At 43.1% G+C, this 19,459-nt stretch overlaps 1 protein-coding gene across 4 annotated transcripts in view; it reads left to right on the top strand.

Moving 5' to 3' along the window:
* The window catches only part of LOC103179708 (BTB/POZ domain-containing protein KCTD1), a 94,751-nt gene extending 83,784 nt beyond the window's left edge, over window positions 1-10,967 (top strand). For all 4 annotated transcript variants that reach the window (XM_042331787.1, XM_042331786.1, XM_007895093.2 and 1 more), the window contains 3 exons: window positions 1,951-2,095; window positions 8,502-8,807; window positions 10,478-10,967. In XM_042331787.1, the coding sequence (XP_042187721.1) occupies window positions 1,951-2,095; window positions 8,502-8,807; window positions 10,478-10,636 (610 nt within the window). In that variant the 3' untranslated portion in view covers window positions 10,637-10,967. The remainder of the gene's footprint in view (window positions 1-1,950; window positions 2,096-8,501; window positions 8,808-10,477) is intronic.
* The last annotated feature ends 8,492 nt before the right edge of the window (window positions 10,968-19,459 follow it).

Below are 19,459 nucleotides of genomic sequence, written 5' to 3'. Positions count from 1 at the left end.
CTTGATGTGTGATGAGGGGACTGTAAGGTGGGTGTTCTCGAGATCTGAGGTGGATGGACCAAAGGGCCTTTTTCGTCTGGTTCAATCTTGTTATCTTGTGACTATTTGATTTTTGAGGCAGGTTTCGATGAATTTTTTTTAAAAAGAAACTCTTGCGTAAAAAGTAATTTGGTCTCCCATGTCTGCCCATCAATAGCTCCACACAGAAGCCATTGTCTCTAACGCTCTTTTATCTCTTCATTCTTCAAGCGTTTATTTAATTCCTTTTTAAACAGCGTTATTGATTCGGTTTCAACAGCTGCTTGCGGTGACATGTTCCTGAATTCTTTGTGTGCAAACATTTCAAACCTGCCCTTTGTGCTTCGAGTCATGACAGGAGTTGTAGTTGCTACCCGCGTCCAAGTCTTTTCTCTTCCAAAGCATCTGGTCATTAAATACTTCAGCGCAAATTTCCATTAAATTCCAAACATGCTTCTTGCAGGGAACATCTTCCACTTTTAATTATTTTCCAGTGTCTCCAAGAAGTTTTTGTACCTAATTATACAAAGTTAAGGTTCCTTGAATTAAATTTCAAATGATTTCCCCAACAAGGTTAACTTACCAAGCACGAGTTGCTATTGGAAGTTAATGAGATCTGTACGGAAGAAGGTCCTTTGGTTTATTTGCTGTCATCCTTCCAGAACACCCACCTTGCTGTCCTCCCATCACAGCATCAAGTTGCTTTTTAAATGAGTTCAGTGTCCTGGTGTCAACCACGCTCCTTGGCGAGTCCTTGAAAGTAAGGGGGAAATAAACCAGGCAGTCCATGCAGCTTTCGTTCATTCATTCATTCCTTCACTTAAAAAATGAGCAATCAGCAATGACAATGAAATCCATTCATAAAATGAGGTATAGAACCATAGAATCATACAGCACAGAAAGAGGCCATTCGGCGCATCGTGTCTGCAAAGATGACAATCTACGGGCTCTTCAGTCTTAAGAGAAGAGGATTCAGACGGGATCTTGTAGAGGTGTATAACATTTTGAATGGGATTGAAAAATTACACCAGAACAATACTTTCGGATGCACCAAGACAGTGGAACAAGAGGAAGTATGTTAGAGTGTAAAGGGCAATTTCAGGACAGACACCAGGAAATTTTTGTGGATCCATATGATTGGACTCTTGGAGTAATTTAAAAAGCAGCTTGATGCTGTGATGGGAGGAACATAGGGTGCATGTTCGGGAGGGATGCGATCAGATGCTTTGTACATTCTCACAATCCTTAATGTGAAGAAAAGGATTTTGATTATAAGTAATACAAACTTTTGATATAGTGCTTTATAGCATCAAAATTTCACAAGTGCTTCACAGAGTTTTCTGAAAAGTGTAGAGACTGTGTATTTGGAGCTGAACGCAACAGCCAATTTGTGCAGTAATGTCCCACAAGCAGCCATGAAACTAATGACCAATTTTATTTGGGGGGATTGTTGACCAGGACACCGGGAGAAAAACCTTTGTCCTTTCGAGTAATGCCACAGGATCTTCAACCCTCACCTGAACAGGCACAGACGGGACCTCAACAACAACAACAACAAGATTCCATTTATAGAGCGCCTTTCACGTCGGGAGGACGTCCCAAGCCACCTCGGTTTAACACTTCATCCAAAGCACGGCACCATGACAATACAGCCTTCTTCCTCACTTGCCCCCCCTCCACACCCCCTTCTATTTCATGTTATGTTGTGTTTCTGGAAGAGAAAATATATTGCTTATGTGGGCACAGACATTTCTCAAATAGGGCATTCAGCCCTCAGCACACCCTGGTCTAAATTATGGGACACTTTGTAACTTCCCCTTCTGAAACTACTGTGGTTGTGGAATCACATATCATTTGCATTCAGTTGAGGAATGAACAACAACAAGTATCTATCTGCGCTACTACAATGCATTCTGTGTTCATTTGTTACAGAATTGGCCGGCTTTTTGATGGCACAGAACCCATTGTGCTGGACAGCCTCAAGCAACACTACTTTATCGATCGAGATGGTCAGATGTTTCGTTACATATTGAACTTTCTTCGAACATCAAGACTTCTTATTCCTGACGATTTCAAAGTAAGTCTATGAATCCAACAGCAGCAATTTTACATTTTATACATAGTGTAATGGTTAGCGAGAGGACCCGGGTTCGATCCCTGGGCAGGGCAAAACCTTAGGCAAGTTTCCTTACCTCACACACCTCTGTTTACCAAGCAGGAAGTAGGAACCCAGTTGATAGTCGATTGGCGGATCGCTTTCGGTAATAATCTGTCCAAAGTTTTAAGTTGATCAAGAAGCGGCTTGTCAGGCCTTTCCAAACCGACGTGTGCCCACCTTACACCAGACCTACCTGAGAAACCGTGAAATTGAAGCGAGAATTCTTGTTGGAAAACAATAACAATCCTTACGTTTAGCATAAACTGTAAAGTGTAGTGACGGTATTTGTAGGCAAATGTTGCAGCCAATTTTCACTAAGCAATATGTCACACATAGCCATGAAGTGAGTGAACAATTTTATTTGGGGGATTGTCGGCCAGGACACCGGGAAAAACTGCCATGGGATCTTTAACGTCCACTAGAACAGGTAGATGGAAGCTCAATTTAACGTTTTATCCAAAGGACGGTACCTCCCGACAATGCAGCACACCCTCAGGACAAAGTACATACCCCTAAAATGCAAAAGCTCCAATTGTGTAGTTAAGTAACCATGGTTGACAAACAAGGTTAGGGACTGTGTCCAAGTACAGGAAAAGGCAAGAATGCAAATGCAAGAAAAAGTCGCAACCTGAAAATGGGGAAAGAGGGGGTGAGGCGAAGGGTTTGAGGGAGGGAGTTCCATAGCTTCAAGGGTAGTGGCTGAAGTCACGGCCACCGATGGTGGAGCGGCGGATTTGGGGGACATGGAGGAGGCTGGACCCAGTAGAGAGGAAGCAGCGGGTCAGAGAGGAGGTTAGAGATAAGGGGGTGCCAAGGAATGGAGGGATCTTGACATTGATCCACTCTGTGACAGGGAGCCAGTGGAGTTTGGCAAGGGATGGGGTAATTGGGGTGTGGAGTTTAATGCCGGTAAGAACTTGGGCGGCGGAGTTTTGGATGAGTTGAATTTTGTGAATGGTGGAGGGGGGGAGGGGGCGAGGAGGGCTTTAGAGTGGTCCAGCCGAGAGGTGACAAAGGCATGGACAAGGGTTTCGGCAGCTTGCGGATATGGACAATGTGGTGGAGGTGGAGGAAAGCGATGCTGGTCAGGGACCACTTTCTCTGGCAACTACAAAAGGCAACAAAGGGATACAAAGAAAGTAATAAGAGGAGGATAAAGGTAATATGAAAAAAACTTGCAAATGATATTAATAATAATAAATAATAATAATCCTTGCATTTGATATAGCGCCTTATCATGTCTTCGCGGCTTCTCAAAGCGCTTCAAAGAATATACTGTAAAGTGAATTGACTATTTTGTGGGCGAAAATCAATAGTAAAAGCCTTTATAAATATATTAAGAGAAAGAGAGTGGCCAAGGGCAATGTGAGCCCGTTAAAGACAGTTGTAGGTGAGACTATAACGGAGAATAAGGAAACGGTTGACTTGTTAAATAAATACTTTGCTACCGTTTTTACAGTGGAGGACGAGGACAAAATACCAGCCATACCCGGGAACCAAGTCAAAGTGGAATGTTTAATAAAATTAATATAACTAAAAAAAGGGTAATGGAAAAAATAATGAGACTCAAGATAGACAAATCTCCAGGACCTGGTAGTTTCCACCCCAGGGCATTAAAGGAAATAGGAGAGGAAATTGCAGATGCATTTGTCATAATTTTCCAAAGCTCACTAAATTCTGGAATGTCCGTGATTGGAAAATTGCGAATGTCACCCCTTTATTTAAAAAGGCAGGGAGGGAGAAACCAGGAAACTACAGACCTGTCAACGTCAGTTGTAGGGAAAATACTGGAATCCATCATCAGGGACAGAGTGATTGAACACTTGGACAAGTATGAGCTAGTCAAAGAGAGTCAGCGTGGGTTTGTGAAGGGTAGGTCGTATCTGACTAATCTAGTTGATTTTTTTGAGGAGATCAGTAAAATGGTAGATAAGAGACTGTCTATGTATGTCGTTTATATGGACTTCCAGAACAACAACAACAACTACAAGATTACATTTGTATAGCGCCTTTCATGTCGGGAGGATGTCCCAAGGCGCTGAGAAGCCATTTGATAAGGTTTTGCACGAAAGATTATTAGCGAAAATGGAAGTGCATGGAGTCAGAGGTAACCTTGTGACGTGGCTTGGTAATTGGTTGGGAGGCAGGAAACAGAGTAAGGATAAAGGGAACGTTCTCTGATTGGCGGGACATGACAAGTGATGTCCCCCAGAGGTCTGTACTGGGACCCCAGCTTTTCGCCATATATATCAATGACTTGGCTAAAGGAATAGAAAGTTTTATATCCAAGTTTGCAGACGACCCTAAGCTAGGAGGTTCAGTAAGTTGTGTAGATGGGAGTAGAAGTTACAAAGGGACTTAGACAGATTAAGTGAGTGGGCAAAGCTATGGCAGATGGAGTTCAATGTAGGGAAGTATGAGGTCATTCACTGTGGCTCGAAAAAACACTTCCCTACATTGAACTCCATCTGCCATAGCTTTGCCCATTTTCTTAATGGGGAGAGACTAAGGACTGTGGAGGAGCAAAGAGATTTGGGTGTCCATATCCACAAATCAATAAAAACTAGTTCCCAGGTGCAAAAAAAGTAATCAAAAAGGTAAATAGAATGTTGGCCTTATTCTCGAGGGGCCTGGAATACAAAGGGGAAGAAATGATGCTTCAGCTTTTAGAGCGTTAGTCAGACCCCATCTGGAGACTGCGTTCAGTTTTGGGCACCACACCACTGGATAGATATATTGGCCCTGGAAGGGGTGCAGCACAGGTTCACCAGAATATTACCAGGCCTAAAAGGGTTAAGTTGCGAGGGAAGGCTGCTTAAACTTGGATTGTATCCCCTTGAGTTTAGAAGGTTGAGGAGTGATTTGATTGAGGTATTTAAGTTGATAAAGGGATTTGATAGGGTAGATACAGAAAAGCTATTTCCTCTGGTGGGGAATCCAGAACAAGGGGCCTTAGTCTTAAAATTAGAACCAGTTCATTTAGGAGTGAAATCAAGAAGCATTTTTTCACTCAAAGGGTTGTAGAAATCCGGAAGTCTCTCCCCCAAAAGGCCGTGAATGCTGGATCCATCCACACCTTCAAGAGTGAGGTTGATAGATTTTTGGTAGGTCAGCGTATCAAGGGATATGGGGAAAAAGCAGGAAATTGGAATTGACAGGATTAGTTCAGCCATGATCTAATTGAATGGTGAAACAGGCTCAAAGGGCTGAATGGCCTGGAATTGAACCCAAGTGTCTCGCTTGCAAGACAAGCGATCTAACCACTGAGCTACAGGACTCCACTGTTCCTATGTTCCTTTGTCTGCACACCCCCTGACGTGGGGCTTGAACCACAACCTCCCAACTGGAATAGCGAGAATGCTACCAATTTATAGGATAGATACAGAGAAGATGTTTCCACTTGTGGTGGAGACCAAAACTAGAGGTCATAAATATAAAATAGTCACCAATAACCCAAATAGGGAAGTCAGAAGAAACTTCTTTACCCACAGGGTGGAGGAATGTGGAACTTGCTGCCACAAGGAGTTGTTGAGGTGAATAGCACAGATGCATTTAAGGGGAACCTAGATAAGTACTTGAGGGAGGAAGGAATAGAAGGTTAAGCTGATAGGCTTAGTTGAGGAAGGGCAGGGGAAGTTCATGTGGAGCATAAACACTGGCATAGACCAGTTGGGCCGAATGGCTGTTTCTGTGCTGTATATTCATTGTAATTCTATGTAAATGCACTTTGAGATATCCTTCTGATGTGAAAGGGGCTGCATCAAATGCAAGGATTATTATCATTATAATTTAATAGGTGTAGAAAATGGACACGTTGATGTTGACAATGCAATAGCACACAGTCACGTAGTAACAGAAGCATGTCATTCTGCCCGGTAGAACATCCTTTTATTGGATAATAACAGATCTTTTAATCCTATTTCCTCACCTTTTCTGCATATCCCTTAATGCCCTTACATCCCAAGTATCATCCATCACCCATTTAAATGTTCCAATCAATTCCTGGGCATGGCAAAATGTTGGGCAAGTTTCCTTACTCCACACATCTCAGTTTACCTAGCAGTAAGTAGGAACCCAGTTATCTCTCCGCCGTACTATCCCTACCTCTCCGACCTACTATCCCCCTACCTAACTGCCCGTACCCTCCATTCCTCTGGCTCCGGTCTGCTCCACATTCCCCGCCCCAACCGCCCTACCATCGGTGGCCAGGCCTTCAGCCTCTCAGCCCCGAGGCTCTGGAACTCCATCCCCCAGTACCTTCGCCTTGCTTCCTCCCTCTCCTCCTTCAAGGCCGGTCTCAAGACCTTTCTTTTTGACTATGCCTTCAGCTCCCCTCTCGACTCTCTACCCCCTCCTCGCTCCCTCCCTTCCCTCCCCTCACCCTGACCATTTCCCCCCTGCTCGGGTCCTGACCCAACTGTCCAGCGCCTTGGGACGTTCTCCCGACGTGAAAGGCTCTATAAATGGCATCTTGTTGTTGTTGTTATCAGTCGATCGGTACAATATAATTCACATTGACACGGTGCCCTTCACATCAGGACAACGTCCTCGCAGATTTAACAGCAACAACAAGTTACATTTATTAAGCGCCCTTCACATCAGGAGGACGTCCCAAGGCCCTGAAGTATTAACTGAAATCACAACCTTGCTTCCTCCTTCCTGCCAGAGCCAACAACAGCATTGACATTGCTTTCGATACCCATCCTTATGATTGAGTCCTAAAATGTGGGTCGAGTTGTTTAGCCCTCGAGCTAACCGTTTTCAAACATTTGCAGGTCCCCTTCATTATATAATTAAACAATGAAAAGGATTACATCTTTTTCATCAGCGCCTTGGGACGTCCTCCTGACGTGAAAGGCGCTTTATAAATGGAATCTTGTTGTTGTTGTTGTATCAGTGTTTATGTACATAAAGGGGATGCGTTTCAACATGATTAGCCTGTGGGCAATAAGCCCAACCTGCAGTTTAGGTCAGTTGTTTGTAGTGAAATGTGAAACTACCATAGTTAGGCACTGAGGTTCCTGTATAGTCGTTGTACTTGATTCAAAGCAAATCTATACCTATTTGTTACTGGTATGCAGTTGCCAGCCCGGCTCAGTTGGTCACACTCTTGCCTCTGAGTTTGAAGGTTATCAGTTCATGTCAGTACTCTGAGCCCTCAATCTTATGTGACACTCCCATAGCTTTGCTGAGGGCACTTCGGATGAGACGTTAAACTGAGGTTCCATTTGTCTGCTCAGGAAAACGTTTAAGATCCCATGGGACTACTCGAAAAGAGAAGGGAGTTTTCCCCGGTGTTCTGGCCAGCAATTCTCCCCCCGCCCCCCCACCACCCTCACCCCTAGCAAAATTAATCACTCCTTCAGTGAATGGCGCAAATCGGCTGTCACGCTCACAGACAAGTACCCACTTCACATTAAATCCTGTGAAGTGCTTTAAGTGCATTTTGCTCACAAATATACAGTATATTCTGCCAAGCACTTTTGAGACGCTCAAATACACAGTTAAAATGCAGTCAATTCACTTTACAATACACCCTGTGAAGCGCTTTGAGATGTCTCAAATGCAAGGATTATTATTATTGTTGAGACATTTTGATGATGTGGTCGGTGATCTCTACGATATCAAATGCAAGCAATTATTAAAAGTGCTTATTTATTTCAATTACTTTATACCTCCACCAGCTTACGGATCTTTCAATTCCCTCCCCCTCCCATCCCCCCCAATACACACACACACACACACACACAGACACACAGCTACCTCTTGGCCCAGCGAGGCAGGTTTCTTTCTAGTTGAATGGCTCAATTAGACCGGTTGAAAGTCGATTGGTGGATTGCGTTCTGTGGGGATATAAGCTCTCCAAAAAAAATAATAATAATACTCCGGTCACTCAATCCACGACTGTTTGTGGGAACTGCTGTGCGCAATTGGTTGTCGCGTTTCTCCCACAAAATACACAGACAATCCACTTTACAATATATCCTGTGAAGCACTTTGAGACATCTTAATGACATGATGAAGCGCAATATCAAATTCAACGATTATTATTATTACTAATTGGCCTCCTGTATTGTGTGCTGTATTGCAGGATTACAGTTAGTTGTACGCAATAAGAATCATCATAGAATCATAGAGTTATACAGCACAGAAGGAGGCCATTCAGCCCATCATGCCGGTGCCGGCTCTTTTAAAAGAGCTATCCAATTCAATCCCACTTCCCCGCTCTCTCCCCATAGCCCTGCAAAGATATAATGCGCAATAACAAATGCAGCATTATTATTATTGCTGAATGGTCTCCTGTATTGTGTATTGTGTGTTGCAGGATTACAGTTTGTTATATGAAGAAGCCAAATACTTTCAGCTGCAGCCCATGTTGGCGGAGCTAGAGCGGTGGAAACAGGAGCGGGAGTTGAGCAGGTTCTCTCGGCCATGCGAGTGCCTGGTGGTGCGAGTGGCTCCAGACCTGGGAGAGCGCATCACCCTGAGCGGAGACAAGTCCCTCATAGAGGAGGTCTTCCCAGAAATCGGGGACGTGATGTGCAATTCCATCAACGCTGGCTGGAACCACGATTCAACACACGTCATCCGATTCCCCCTGAACGGGTACTGCCACCTCAACTCTGTGCAGGTACGGTGAGCCGCCAGTCAACAACCTGGCCTGAGACATCTTCTCTCAAGACTGAAGTGCCTTAGCTTGTCTATTTGTTGCTTATAGCTCTGACTCAGAGGATCATCCTCGTTTTCCTCTCCTCTGCACTGCATCTATGGCCTGGACAACCCCCTTATTTGCGGTGACCAGAACTGCATGCAGTGCTCAAGGTACACCCTGACCACAGACCAGAGCACTGTATGGCCTGAGACTGACATCTGGGGAATCTGAATTAAATTCAATATGACTACGGTTAGACTGGTCCCAAATACGATAGCTCAAATGAAGCTTAACTCCCTGCTCTCGATTTCCGAGATTATATATACTTTTTTTTATTAAAAAAAGCAATTTATGACTGAGTTAAAAAAAAAGCTATTAAATAAAATGGGCAAGAACCTATGGGAACTGAATAGGATTTAAAATTTCCAGTTCGTTTCCCAGTGGGAATTTCATTATAGATTTGCTTTTTTTGCATATTTTTTTGATGACGTGTCCAGCCAGGAGTTAAGCACTTTGGGACTTTCTCCCGAGCTGGGTGAGGCTGTGTGGATGTAAATTTGTGTTGTTCTGCATTTCAGAAGGTCCAGGGTTTGGTAAATTCTTAATCAAAGCCTTGATTTTGAAGCCAGTTTTCTCCTAATTTCTTTCAGTAACAGCTTGTCTTCAAAGTTAAGACTGAAATCGACTATTTGCCCAATTCTGGACACTCCAAAATGCTACATTAAAAAGAGCAAGTCTAGACCCGGTTATAAAATATCCCCATGTAATTCAGTCATTGGTGAACTTTTGATAATAATATTCCTTGCATTTGATATAGCGCCTTATCACTTCATCAAGACGTCTCAAAGCGTTTCTCTGAATATACTGTAAAGTGAATTGGCTGTATATTGTGTGGGCGAAATAATAGGCAAACTTTTCCATATTAACTTTTGAAAGTACTTATGTTCATGGAGCACAGCGAGTCTATTTTTTTTTAATTTTTACATTATGGAGCAAGTTTTCCCACAGCATTAAGATCCTTTTCATGTGTCGCTCTCTTAGATGTATCCTGTGCATTAATGCATTATTCAGCAGAGGAAACGTGTCAAGACTGATTTCTTTGGAGGCCTGCGAAGTGACACAATGGTGTCTATCCCGTGCGGATGTCTAATATTATCAATCTTTATTGAGTGTTTATAAGGGAACGTGTTCATAACAGGTTTTTGACATTCTTAATCATCGCACAACGGAAAGGCGGCTTGTGCTAATGTTGGCCACACGATGGATCCTATCATTATACCCCGCTATAATACAAATGTCTCCCCTCATTCCCTCCCTATAAACAGGGAAAGGGATGTGTGTGTTTTTTTTTGTTCACAGCAGTCCACGTGCTCATTTGTGCTAGTGTGTATGCTAAGCGTGTGGTGTTTGGTGTGTGTGGGTGTGTGCGGTGTTTATGTTTCCAGCGTGTGGCATTCGTCTGTGTGTGTGTGTGTGCGTGTGGTGTGAATATGTGCGGTGTATAAGTGTGCACAGTGTGTGCACAGTGTTTGGTGTGTATGTGTGCACAGTGTTGGGTTTGTATGTGTGCACAGTGCATGTGTATGCGTGCGTGTGTGTGTGTTGTATTACCTGCTGTGCACCTCACTTCTGTGCTTCCCCCTGGGCAGGTTCTGGAGCGGCTACAGCAGAAAGGCTTCGAGATCGTGGGGTCTTGCGGAGGTGGTGTGGACTCCTCCCAGTTTAGCGAATATGTGCTGCGGCGGCAAATCAGAAGGTTGTGTCGCGTTCCGCCGGTCATTCGAATAAAACAGGAGCCACTGGACTGAAACGGACACGTTTTACAGAGTGCAAAGATCCCCACACAAAAAAAATTCTAAAAAAATATTAAAAAAAAACATATTTCCTGTGCATTTGGTAAAAGGTATTGGACTGTTTGTTACCAAACTGAATATAGCAACATGCCATTTTTCCAGAAAACTGCAGCTGAGTCCACTTTGGAGCTTGTGGGATATCAATGAAATATTTATCATTCTGTTTTTTGTTGTTTTTTTTGTTTTTGGAAGTGACTTGGCATGACTTCAGGCGGCGTTTTCCACCCCCCCCCCTCCCCCCCACTAAATTCAGAACCAACTTTGCATTGAACGAAAGAGAGAGAGAGAAAAAAAAACACTATCGTTGTCAATTTGTCAGCATCGGAAATCAAACGGTTTGCTTACTGTGCATTTTAACATTCCCCACTCCTCCTCCGAAAAAAAAATCCCTGAGTAAATTGATCTTCGGTGCATTAGCCCATGCGAAGGTACAAGTTTGAAGTTGATTCTTGTTATTGCAGCTCTGGTAATGCTCTGTTGGTTTATGCCTACAGGATATCAGTCGGGGTAAATGTCAGCATACAAAATAATATCCCAGATCTCTTCCCCACGTTGATATTTAACTCGCAGAGTTCCAGTTTTGGTCTCCCGTTCTGATAATAATAGCAATAAGCCTTGCCTTTGATATCGCGCCTTATCATGTCGTTGAGACGTCTCAAAGCGCCAAAGGGTGTTGAGCCATGCGAATTCAGAACATTAGAATTCATAGCAAGACCTTTTATTTATTTCATTTAAAGGGTTGTTGCACTATTGCATCCACATTTGTGTGGGGGGGTGGGGAGGGGGCTGAATGTTATAATAATAATCCTTGCATTTGATATAAAATACAAAATTTCCTTTTTGTATAACATCCCAAGGTGCTGGACAGTCAGGGAATTAGACTCGAGCTGGGGGGAGGGTTGGGAGGTGTGTGGGTTGGGATCAGGGAGGATGGAGGGCAGGGAGGGCAGCCTACTTTGGCCATATAGCGCCTTTTCAGGTCTTCGAGACGTCTCAAAGAGCTTCGCAGAATATACTGTTGAGTGTAGTGACTGAGTATTTTGTGAGCGAAACACAGCAGCCCTGGCTTTAGCTCCTGTGTTTCTGAAGCGAGAAATCAGGACTTGTGCACGGAGAGCAACATTAGAGGCAAAAAGAACATTTTTAAAAAAATATATACTTGAAGGCAAAGGGATTGGCTGTTCCACCTCAAGATGATGCCTCAAGGAGCTTCACAGGAGTTTACTGGATAGTGTGGAGATCATATGTAATTGAGGGCCAACGAGGCAGCCAATTTTGCACACAGCAATCAATTGCAATATGAATGACCAGTTTTTATTTGGGGTGATTGTTGGCCAGGACACAGGAGAAACTCCCTTCTCTTTTTCCAAATAGAGTTGTACTTTAGATTGAGGTTCATCCTGGAATGTCATTGAGAAGGTGGATTTGTTGTGCAGTATTTTTAAAAAAATTGCTTTGACTCCCTCTCAGTTAACTGCCCGTGTTTGTGGTGGTTTGTGAGTACTCTCGTCTATCCAGCCGATCACACTAATAATAGTAATGATCCTTGCATTTGACATAGCGCCTTATCACACCTTCGAGACGTCTCAAAGCGTTTCACAGAATATACTGTAAAGTGATTTGACTGTATATTTTGTGGACGAAACGCGGCATCCAATTGCACACAGCAGTGTCCCACAAACAGTCGCGGATTTAAGTGACCACATTTTTTTGTTAATTTAAATGTCTCACTGTGAGCTTGGACCACCTTGGTCTTTGTTATACGGTTCTGGGACATTTTGAAGGAGAGAACGAAAGTGTATTTCGCTTGGCAGCAAAAGTGGGTCACACAGAAGGGCAATAAGGTATGGAACTTTAGAGAGAGCTGAAATTTAATGACTTTCTAAATTTGCCAATGAAGTTAATTGAAAGCGGGATATAAACAATATTCCCATTATCCTGACCCGGATTTAAAATTGGAACGAAACATTAGAATCTGGTCAAACACCTCTGGCAATGAGCGCTGGACGGATTTAGGAGTCCACACTCCGAATGGATGTTAAGTTCTGTTCCAAAGTAACTGTTCTCTGTTTGGGTCAATCACAGGCTTATAAACGGGCGGATTATAATTGTCCAGATCACTAGTGTTAGCAATCAGCAGGTGATCAGACTCAGATACGTACATCTCAATCATAGAACCCTTTAACCTCTCAGACCTAAGGGAAGTCTGCCGATCCTCTAATCAGACCCAGTGAGGTGGGGGGGGGGTACAAAATGGGGACAGAATTTCTTCACACTTAGCTCCTGTTAACCCCTCAAAGTCAAAGCCCTAATGCGTTAGGGTGGTCCTAGCTGGACAAGCAGTGGGAAGCCTTCCAGAGAGTGCTCTCATGGTATTAGCTGGTTGATCCTCAAGCAGTTACTCCAACCAATTCTTCCCCCGAGCCTTGGCTCTTGCCAACCTGTGCCTAATACCCTCAAGAATTAGGTTGGTTGGGTCCGTCCCTCGGGAGAAAGCCTGCGCATTCCATTCCAGACATAGGGACATTTCGCTGTGTAAGGTGGCATACACGTGTGGAACTCTGTCTGGTTTGGATACCCTTAAGCACGGTGGTGGGTTTCTGCGTGTGTCAGGCCCCATATAAATCCCAGATGTTAATTTAGTGAATTGTTGCAGGAACCTCTCCATGGCTAACAGGGTGTCTCCTAAGATTTGAGCACCTAAGTGGTTTGTTGTGTCTAATGATAGCTAAAAAATGTTCTTGGACCATAATGAGAGCATTTTTACAGTGTGTAACCCTCAATTTACTGAATAACAATGACCAGCTGAAGAAAGTGACCTGTGTTTGTACGTGCCATAACACTGCCATTGATTCATTCATTTCCTCCCTCTGAGAAGGCATTCAAAGATGTGGTTGTGACTGACGTCTTAATGTTTATATACCTTTAAGAGAAACTGAGCCTTGAAGTAATATGGGATGTCGAATTCCATTCCACTCGTCTGATAAAATGCACAATAATCGCAAACCTTTTCAACGTCAAAGAATCTTCTGGGGACGCGATTAAGAATTTGGGACAGTTTGGAAGAAAACTTTATTGGGTTTCTAATCAGTTTTTTTTAAAAAAAAAAGTTGGTTCCTTCTGCACTGAAAGAAAGATACGCAATACATTTGAGGTTTTTCTTTAATTGAAAAAAATCTTTGTATATCTCGACAAATGCAAAGCTTGTGTACCTGAATGTGCCACTCTTGCTTTTTTTCCCCAGTGGCCTAGATTGTGAGTCATTATCTAACATTCCAGATTTAGGAAGAAAGGCCTGTTTGGCTGATCGCAACCCGGGTTCGTGGTCAGCAGGTTCTCTTTAAGCAGTTAGACGGATGCATTTTTTTTCATAGTTTTATTACAGCTTAATTTTTTTCTAAACGGCACTAAAAACTATATTATATTTACTATATCGATTTAAATTCCGAAAACCTGTTAGGGGTGTATTAATTAATCAATTAATTAATTAGTTAACTAATTAGTTAATTAATTAATTAGTTGATTAATTAGCGATGAATACTGGATTATTCCATTACAGTTTTGGCAGTAGGATTTACAGGCCAGACACTTGCCATGTTTAGGAACCAGCACCAAACTCTGCACTTTGTAAAGACTCCAAAGATCTGTAACGGTTATTATTCTGTCATAGTCACGATGTATTCTTAATAAATGTTTCATTTGATTGAACTTGGGTGTGATTGGTGTCAATCCTGCCAGCACTGACTCTCCTGACTCTCCACGCTTTGGTAGGCATTTGTGCCGTGTTCAGGGAGGAAGAGGAGGCGAGCGTTCGATTGTATCTGGAGGCTGACCATCAGGACGCTGATCTCCTCCCAGGTGACAGGAGTCTCCTTCAGCCACAACCTGACTAAGGAGCATAGGAACACGATTAGGCCATTCAGGCCTCGAGCCTGTTCCGCTATTCTATTAGATCATGGCTGATCTGGAACCTCAACTCCAGCTACCCGCCTTTGCTCCATATCTCTTGATGCCCCGATCTCACAAAAATCTATCCACCTCAGTCTTGAAACATTTGGCATCTATAGCCTTTTGGGGGAGAGAGTTCCAGACTTCACGGAGGCAGTTACTGAGATCAGGGATAATAATAGTCCTTGCGTTTGATACAGGGCCTGAGGTGGATAGATTTTTACGTCTATCAAGGGATATGGAGCAAAGGCCTGTAAGTAGAGGAGGTACAGATCAGCCATGATCTAATAGAATGGGGGAATAGGCTCGAGGGGTTGAATGGCCTACTCCTGTTCTTACGTTTATCACGTCATTGAGATGTCCCAAAGCGCTTCACAGGTAAAGTGTAGTGACTGTGTATTTTGTAAGTAAATACAGCAATCGATTTGTGCACAGCTATGTCCCACAAACAGCCATGCAGCGAGTGACCAATTTTATCTGGGGTATTGTTGGCCAGGAAACCGGGAGAGAGAAACTCCCTTCTCTTTTTCGAATTGTGTCACTGGATCTTTAATATCCACCTGAACAGCACAGACGGAACCTCAGTTTAACATCTCATTCGAAGGATGGCACCTCTGTCAATGGTGATACTCACCTGAGTATTAGCATAGACTGTGAGTTTAAAATCCCAATGAGAGGTTTGAGCCCAGTAACCTTCTCACTCCACTTTATAATATATCCTGTAAAGTGCTTTGCGATGTCCTCCTCGTGTCATTATATATACTTTATTATTATTATAAATCCTGAAATTTCACTGAGACTTAGCTTCTAAGACAGTTTTGTCTCAAAATGCTAAGACGACAACAACAACAACAACACGATTGTATTTATAGAGCGCCTTTCACGTCGGGAGGACGTCCCAAGGCGCTGTACAGTTGGGTCAGGACCCGAGCAGGGGGGAAATGGTCAGGGTGAGGGGAGGGAAGGGAGGGAGCGAGGAGGGGATAAGAGAGTCGAGAGGGGAGCTGAAGGCATGGTCGAAGAGAAAAGTTTTGAGACCGGCCTTGAAGGAGGAAAGGGAGGAAGCAAGGCGAAGGCACTGGGGGATGGAGTGCCCCCAGTGCGCAGAATTGTGGAAAATCAGGAATCTAGTGTCAATTCAGAACTGTGAAAAACTGTTTTTTAAGAGTGAATTTATGAATCTGCCCATAGTTCTGCTTCACTCTTCAGTTTGAAAACAAAACCAGTCCTATAATAATAAATAAGAATAATAATATAGGGTAAGACTAGCTGAAAGTTTAGGCCTAGTATCTGAGGAAGGGAAGGGCGCTGAAGGAAATTACAGAGAGACAGGAAATAAAACTCGGAAACCAATAGATTTAAAAACATTTGCTTACCTTACATTACCGATTATATTTTGCATAAAGCCTATCATTTCGGGAAAACATCCCAAAGCGCTTCGGAGAATATACTGTGAGGTGTATTGACTGTGTAGTTTGTAGGCAAATGGGGTCGCCCATTTGCACACAGCGACGTCCCACAAACAGCAATGAAATGAGTGAGCAATATTACTGGATAAGGTTCGCATATGAGATCCAATTACACAATTTGGCCCCGCGCGCGTGTGATGAGAATTAAATAAAAAATTAATAAAGACATTAGCATTTCAAATAATGAGACTTGAGATAGTTTATTGGAAAGAAAATGACTTTTTTTCTGCACAAACTCTAGGCCCCTTATAATACTAATAATAATCCTTGCATTTGATATAGCAGCTTATCACGTTTTGAGATGCCTGAAAGCGTTTCACAGAATATATCATAAAAAGTGAACAAACATTTTGTGGGCGAAACATGACAACCAATTGCGCACAACAGTGTCCTACAAACAGTTGTGGATTGAGTGACCAAATTATTATTTTTTGTTTATTTATTTCGAAGGGATGGAACCCAGGTTCTCTCGCTTGCGAGAGGAGTGCTCTCGCCAATACCCCACAGGACTCCCTTATAGATATAATGGGGAAGAGTAATTTGAGCTTTAGAAAAATGATGTAATTAAAACTCGTATGTACTCGGCAGAAATGCTCCCGACTAGACTGCAGTTTAAATCCCATTGTTTTGAATGACCCAACTCGACCTCAGTCACAATGAGTCAAGTCAAGGAACTTGTCAGGTCCTGATAGCTGCTGGCAATAAGTCAACATTTGCATAAATTTTCTATTTTTTTCATTCATTCACATGTCAGCCTGGCTCAACGAGCAGCACTCTTGCCTCTTAAGTCAGAAGGTTATGGATTTGAGTCCCCATGTCGGGGTTTTGAAGTCACACAATCTAAGATAACGCTCCAACACAGTGCTGGGGAAGCATTGCATTGTCAGAGGTGCTGTCCTTCGGATCAGGTGTTAAATCAAAGTCCTGTCTGCCTGTTTAGGTGGATGTTAAAAATCCCACGACTCGAAAAGAGAAGGACGTGTGAATGTTTTGGCCAAAATCCCCCAGATAACATCGGTTCTTCCTTCACGGCTCTGTTGGTGACGTTGTTGTGCACAGAAGTGATCGTGCTAACTGACAGACTTTTTATCGGCTGCTCATACACCACTCACTGTGAGCAGTTCCTGTTTACTGTGGTCAATCGCTGGAACCAAAGCTTACCTTCCCCTCCCTGATCTTCCATTAAGATCAACTACACACACACACATACACCGCAAACCCCACCCCACTGCAGCACTACCTGAGTTCACAAATTCACTAGAACTAATTTAAAAAAATAATAATTTGGACACAGATTCATGACTGTTTGTGGGACGCTGCAGTGTGAAATTGGCTGCCGGGTTTCACCCACAAAATGCACAAGTCAATCCACTTAAACAGTAGAGCTTTGTGAGAGCTTTGAGACGTCTCTACAACGTGATAAGCGGTTCATCATTATTATTTTATAGATCTGTTAGGATGAAGAAGGCCCTTCGGCCCATCCAATCTCATCCTGCCAAAACACCTACCCTCTCATCGTTCCATCACAGCACCATCAAGCTAGTTTTTAAATGAGTGTCCTGACCTCAAATGCTTTTCCTGGCCAACATTCCTGTTCCAATCGTTAATTACACTTATAATAAAATTAATAAATAATCTTGCATTTGAAATAGCGCTTTTCACGTCTTCTAGACGTCTCAAAGCGCTGCACAGAATATACTGTAAAGTGAATTGACTATATTTGTGGGCGAAACGTGGCAGCCAACTGCGCACAGCAGTGTCCCACAAACAGCCTTAGATTGAAGTGACCAATTTTATTATTGTTCTTATTTTCCTGAGGGATTATTATCAGGTGTGGAGTAAGGAAACTTGCCCAAGGTTTTGCCCTGTTGGGAATCGAACCCAGATCTCTCGCTTGCGAGGCGAGTGCTCTAACCACTGAGCACCAGGACACTTGGGGTAAAAAGGAAAAATCAGCTGACTCGTCAGAGAGATGGAAATTAATAATAATAATCCTTGCACTTGATATAGCGCCTTATCATGTCGTTGAGACGTCTCAAAGTGCTTCACAGATTATATTGTAAAGTGAATTGACTATATTTTGTGGGAGAAACATGGCAGCCAATTGCGCACAGCAGCGTCCCACAAACAGTCGTGGATTGAGTGACCAAATTTTGTTTTTGTTGGAGAGATTATTACCCCCGGAGAGTGATCCGCCAATCGACTGACAACCGGGTTCCGACTTACTGCTAGGTAAACTGAGGATTGTGGAGTAACGAAACTCGCCTAAGGTTTTGCGTCGTCCAGGAATGAAACCTGGGTCCTCTCGCTTGCCATTAACCACTACTCTATGGGACTCCACATCGCACAAATCAGCTGTGAATCTCACTGGATAAATGCAACGAGCTGTCTGTCAGGGGAAGGGAACCCTACAATCTAATGTCAGCCCTAACTACTTCTCGGATTTATTTTCGATTTCCTTTGAATCAAGTGATGTGATTATGCTACAGCAGAGGTCAAAAACAGAGTCTCAGACACTGGATATTCACAGGCCTTCCACAGCGGCAAATTTGTTAATGAAACAGTTCTGAATACATGAATTAAATAATAGCAGATGGTTTTGAGAGAGCCAGCCAGCGAGAACGAGGCATTAACCTGATCTTGCAGTTCAGCTGACATCTATAATTGATTAGGAACGCTCAGAGTTGATGATGTTATCTGGATGCCTGGCTTATATGTCAAACCATTACTGCAATCTGTCCCCAGTCTCGTTTAGTGCTATGAATCTTGCATCTATTTAATATTTCATCCGCAAAAGGCATAACTTGTGGAGGTTGAGATGGAACTAGCCCCTAAATAATAATAATAATAATCCTTGCACTTGATACAGCGCCTTTCACATTGGAAGGACATCTCAAAGTGCTTCACAGGATTTCCTGTAAAGTGCAGTGACTGTGTTTGTTTTGCATGCAAATAAATGCAAGTTGTTGTTATTAAGAAGCCTCAAAGCACTTCACAGGATTTTACAAAGTGCAGTGATTGTATGTTTTGTAGGCAAACGTGGCAGTCTATTTGTGCACAGCAATGTCCCACAAACAGCCATGATGTGAGTGACCAATTCTATCGGGGGGATTGCTGGTCAAGGAACTGGGAAAAACTCCTTTCTCTTTTCCAATAGTTCCAAACAGATCATTGACGTCCACCTGAACAGGCACAGATGGGACCTCGGGTTTAATATCTATAATAAACAATAATACTCCTTGCATTTGATATAGCGATTTATCACGTTTTCGAGACGTCTCAAAGCGCTTCTCGCAGAATATACTCTAAAGTGAATTGACTGTATATTTGTGGGGGAAACCCAGCAGTCAATTGCGCACAG

The sequence above is a fragment of the Callorhinchus milii genome, unplaced genomic scaffold, assembly GCF_018977255.1.
Source record: "Callorhinchus milii isolate IMCB2004 unplaced genomic scaffold, IMCB_Cmil_1.0 Scaffold2, whole genome shotgun sequence".
Lineage (NCBI taxonomy): Eukaryota > Metazoa > Chordata > Chondrichthyes > Chimaeriformes > Callorhinchidae > Callorhinchus > Callorhinchus milii.
Note: the sequence above shows the minus strand (reverse complement) of the source record. Positions and strands in the feature narration are given on the sequence as shown.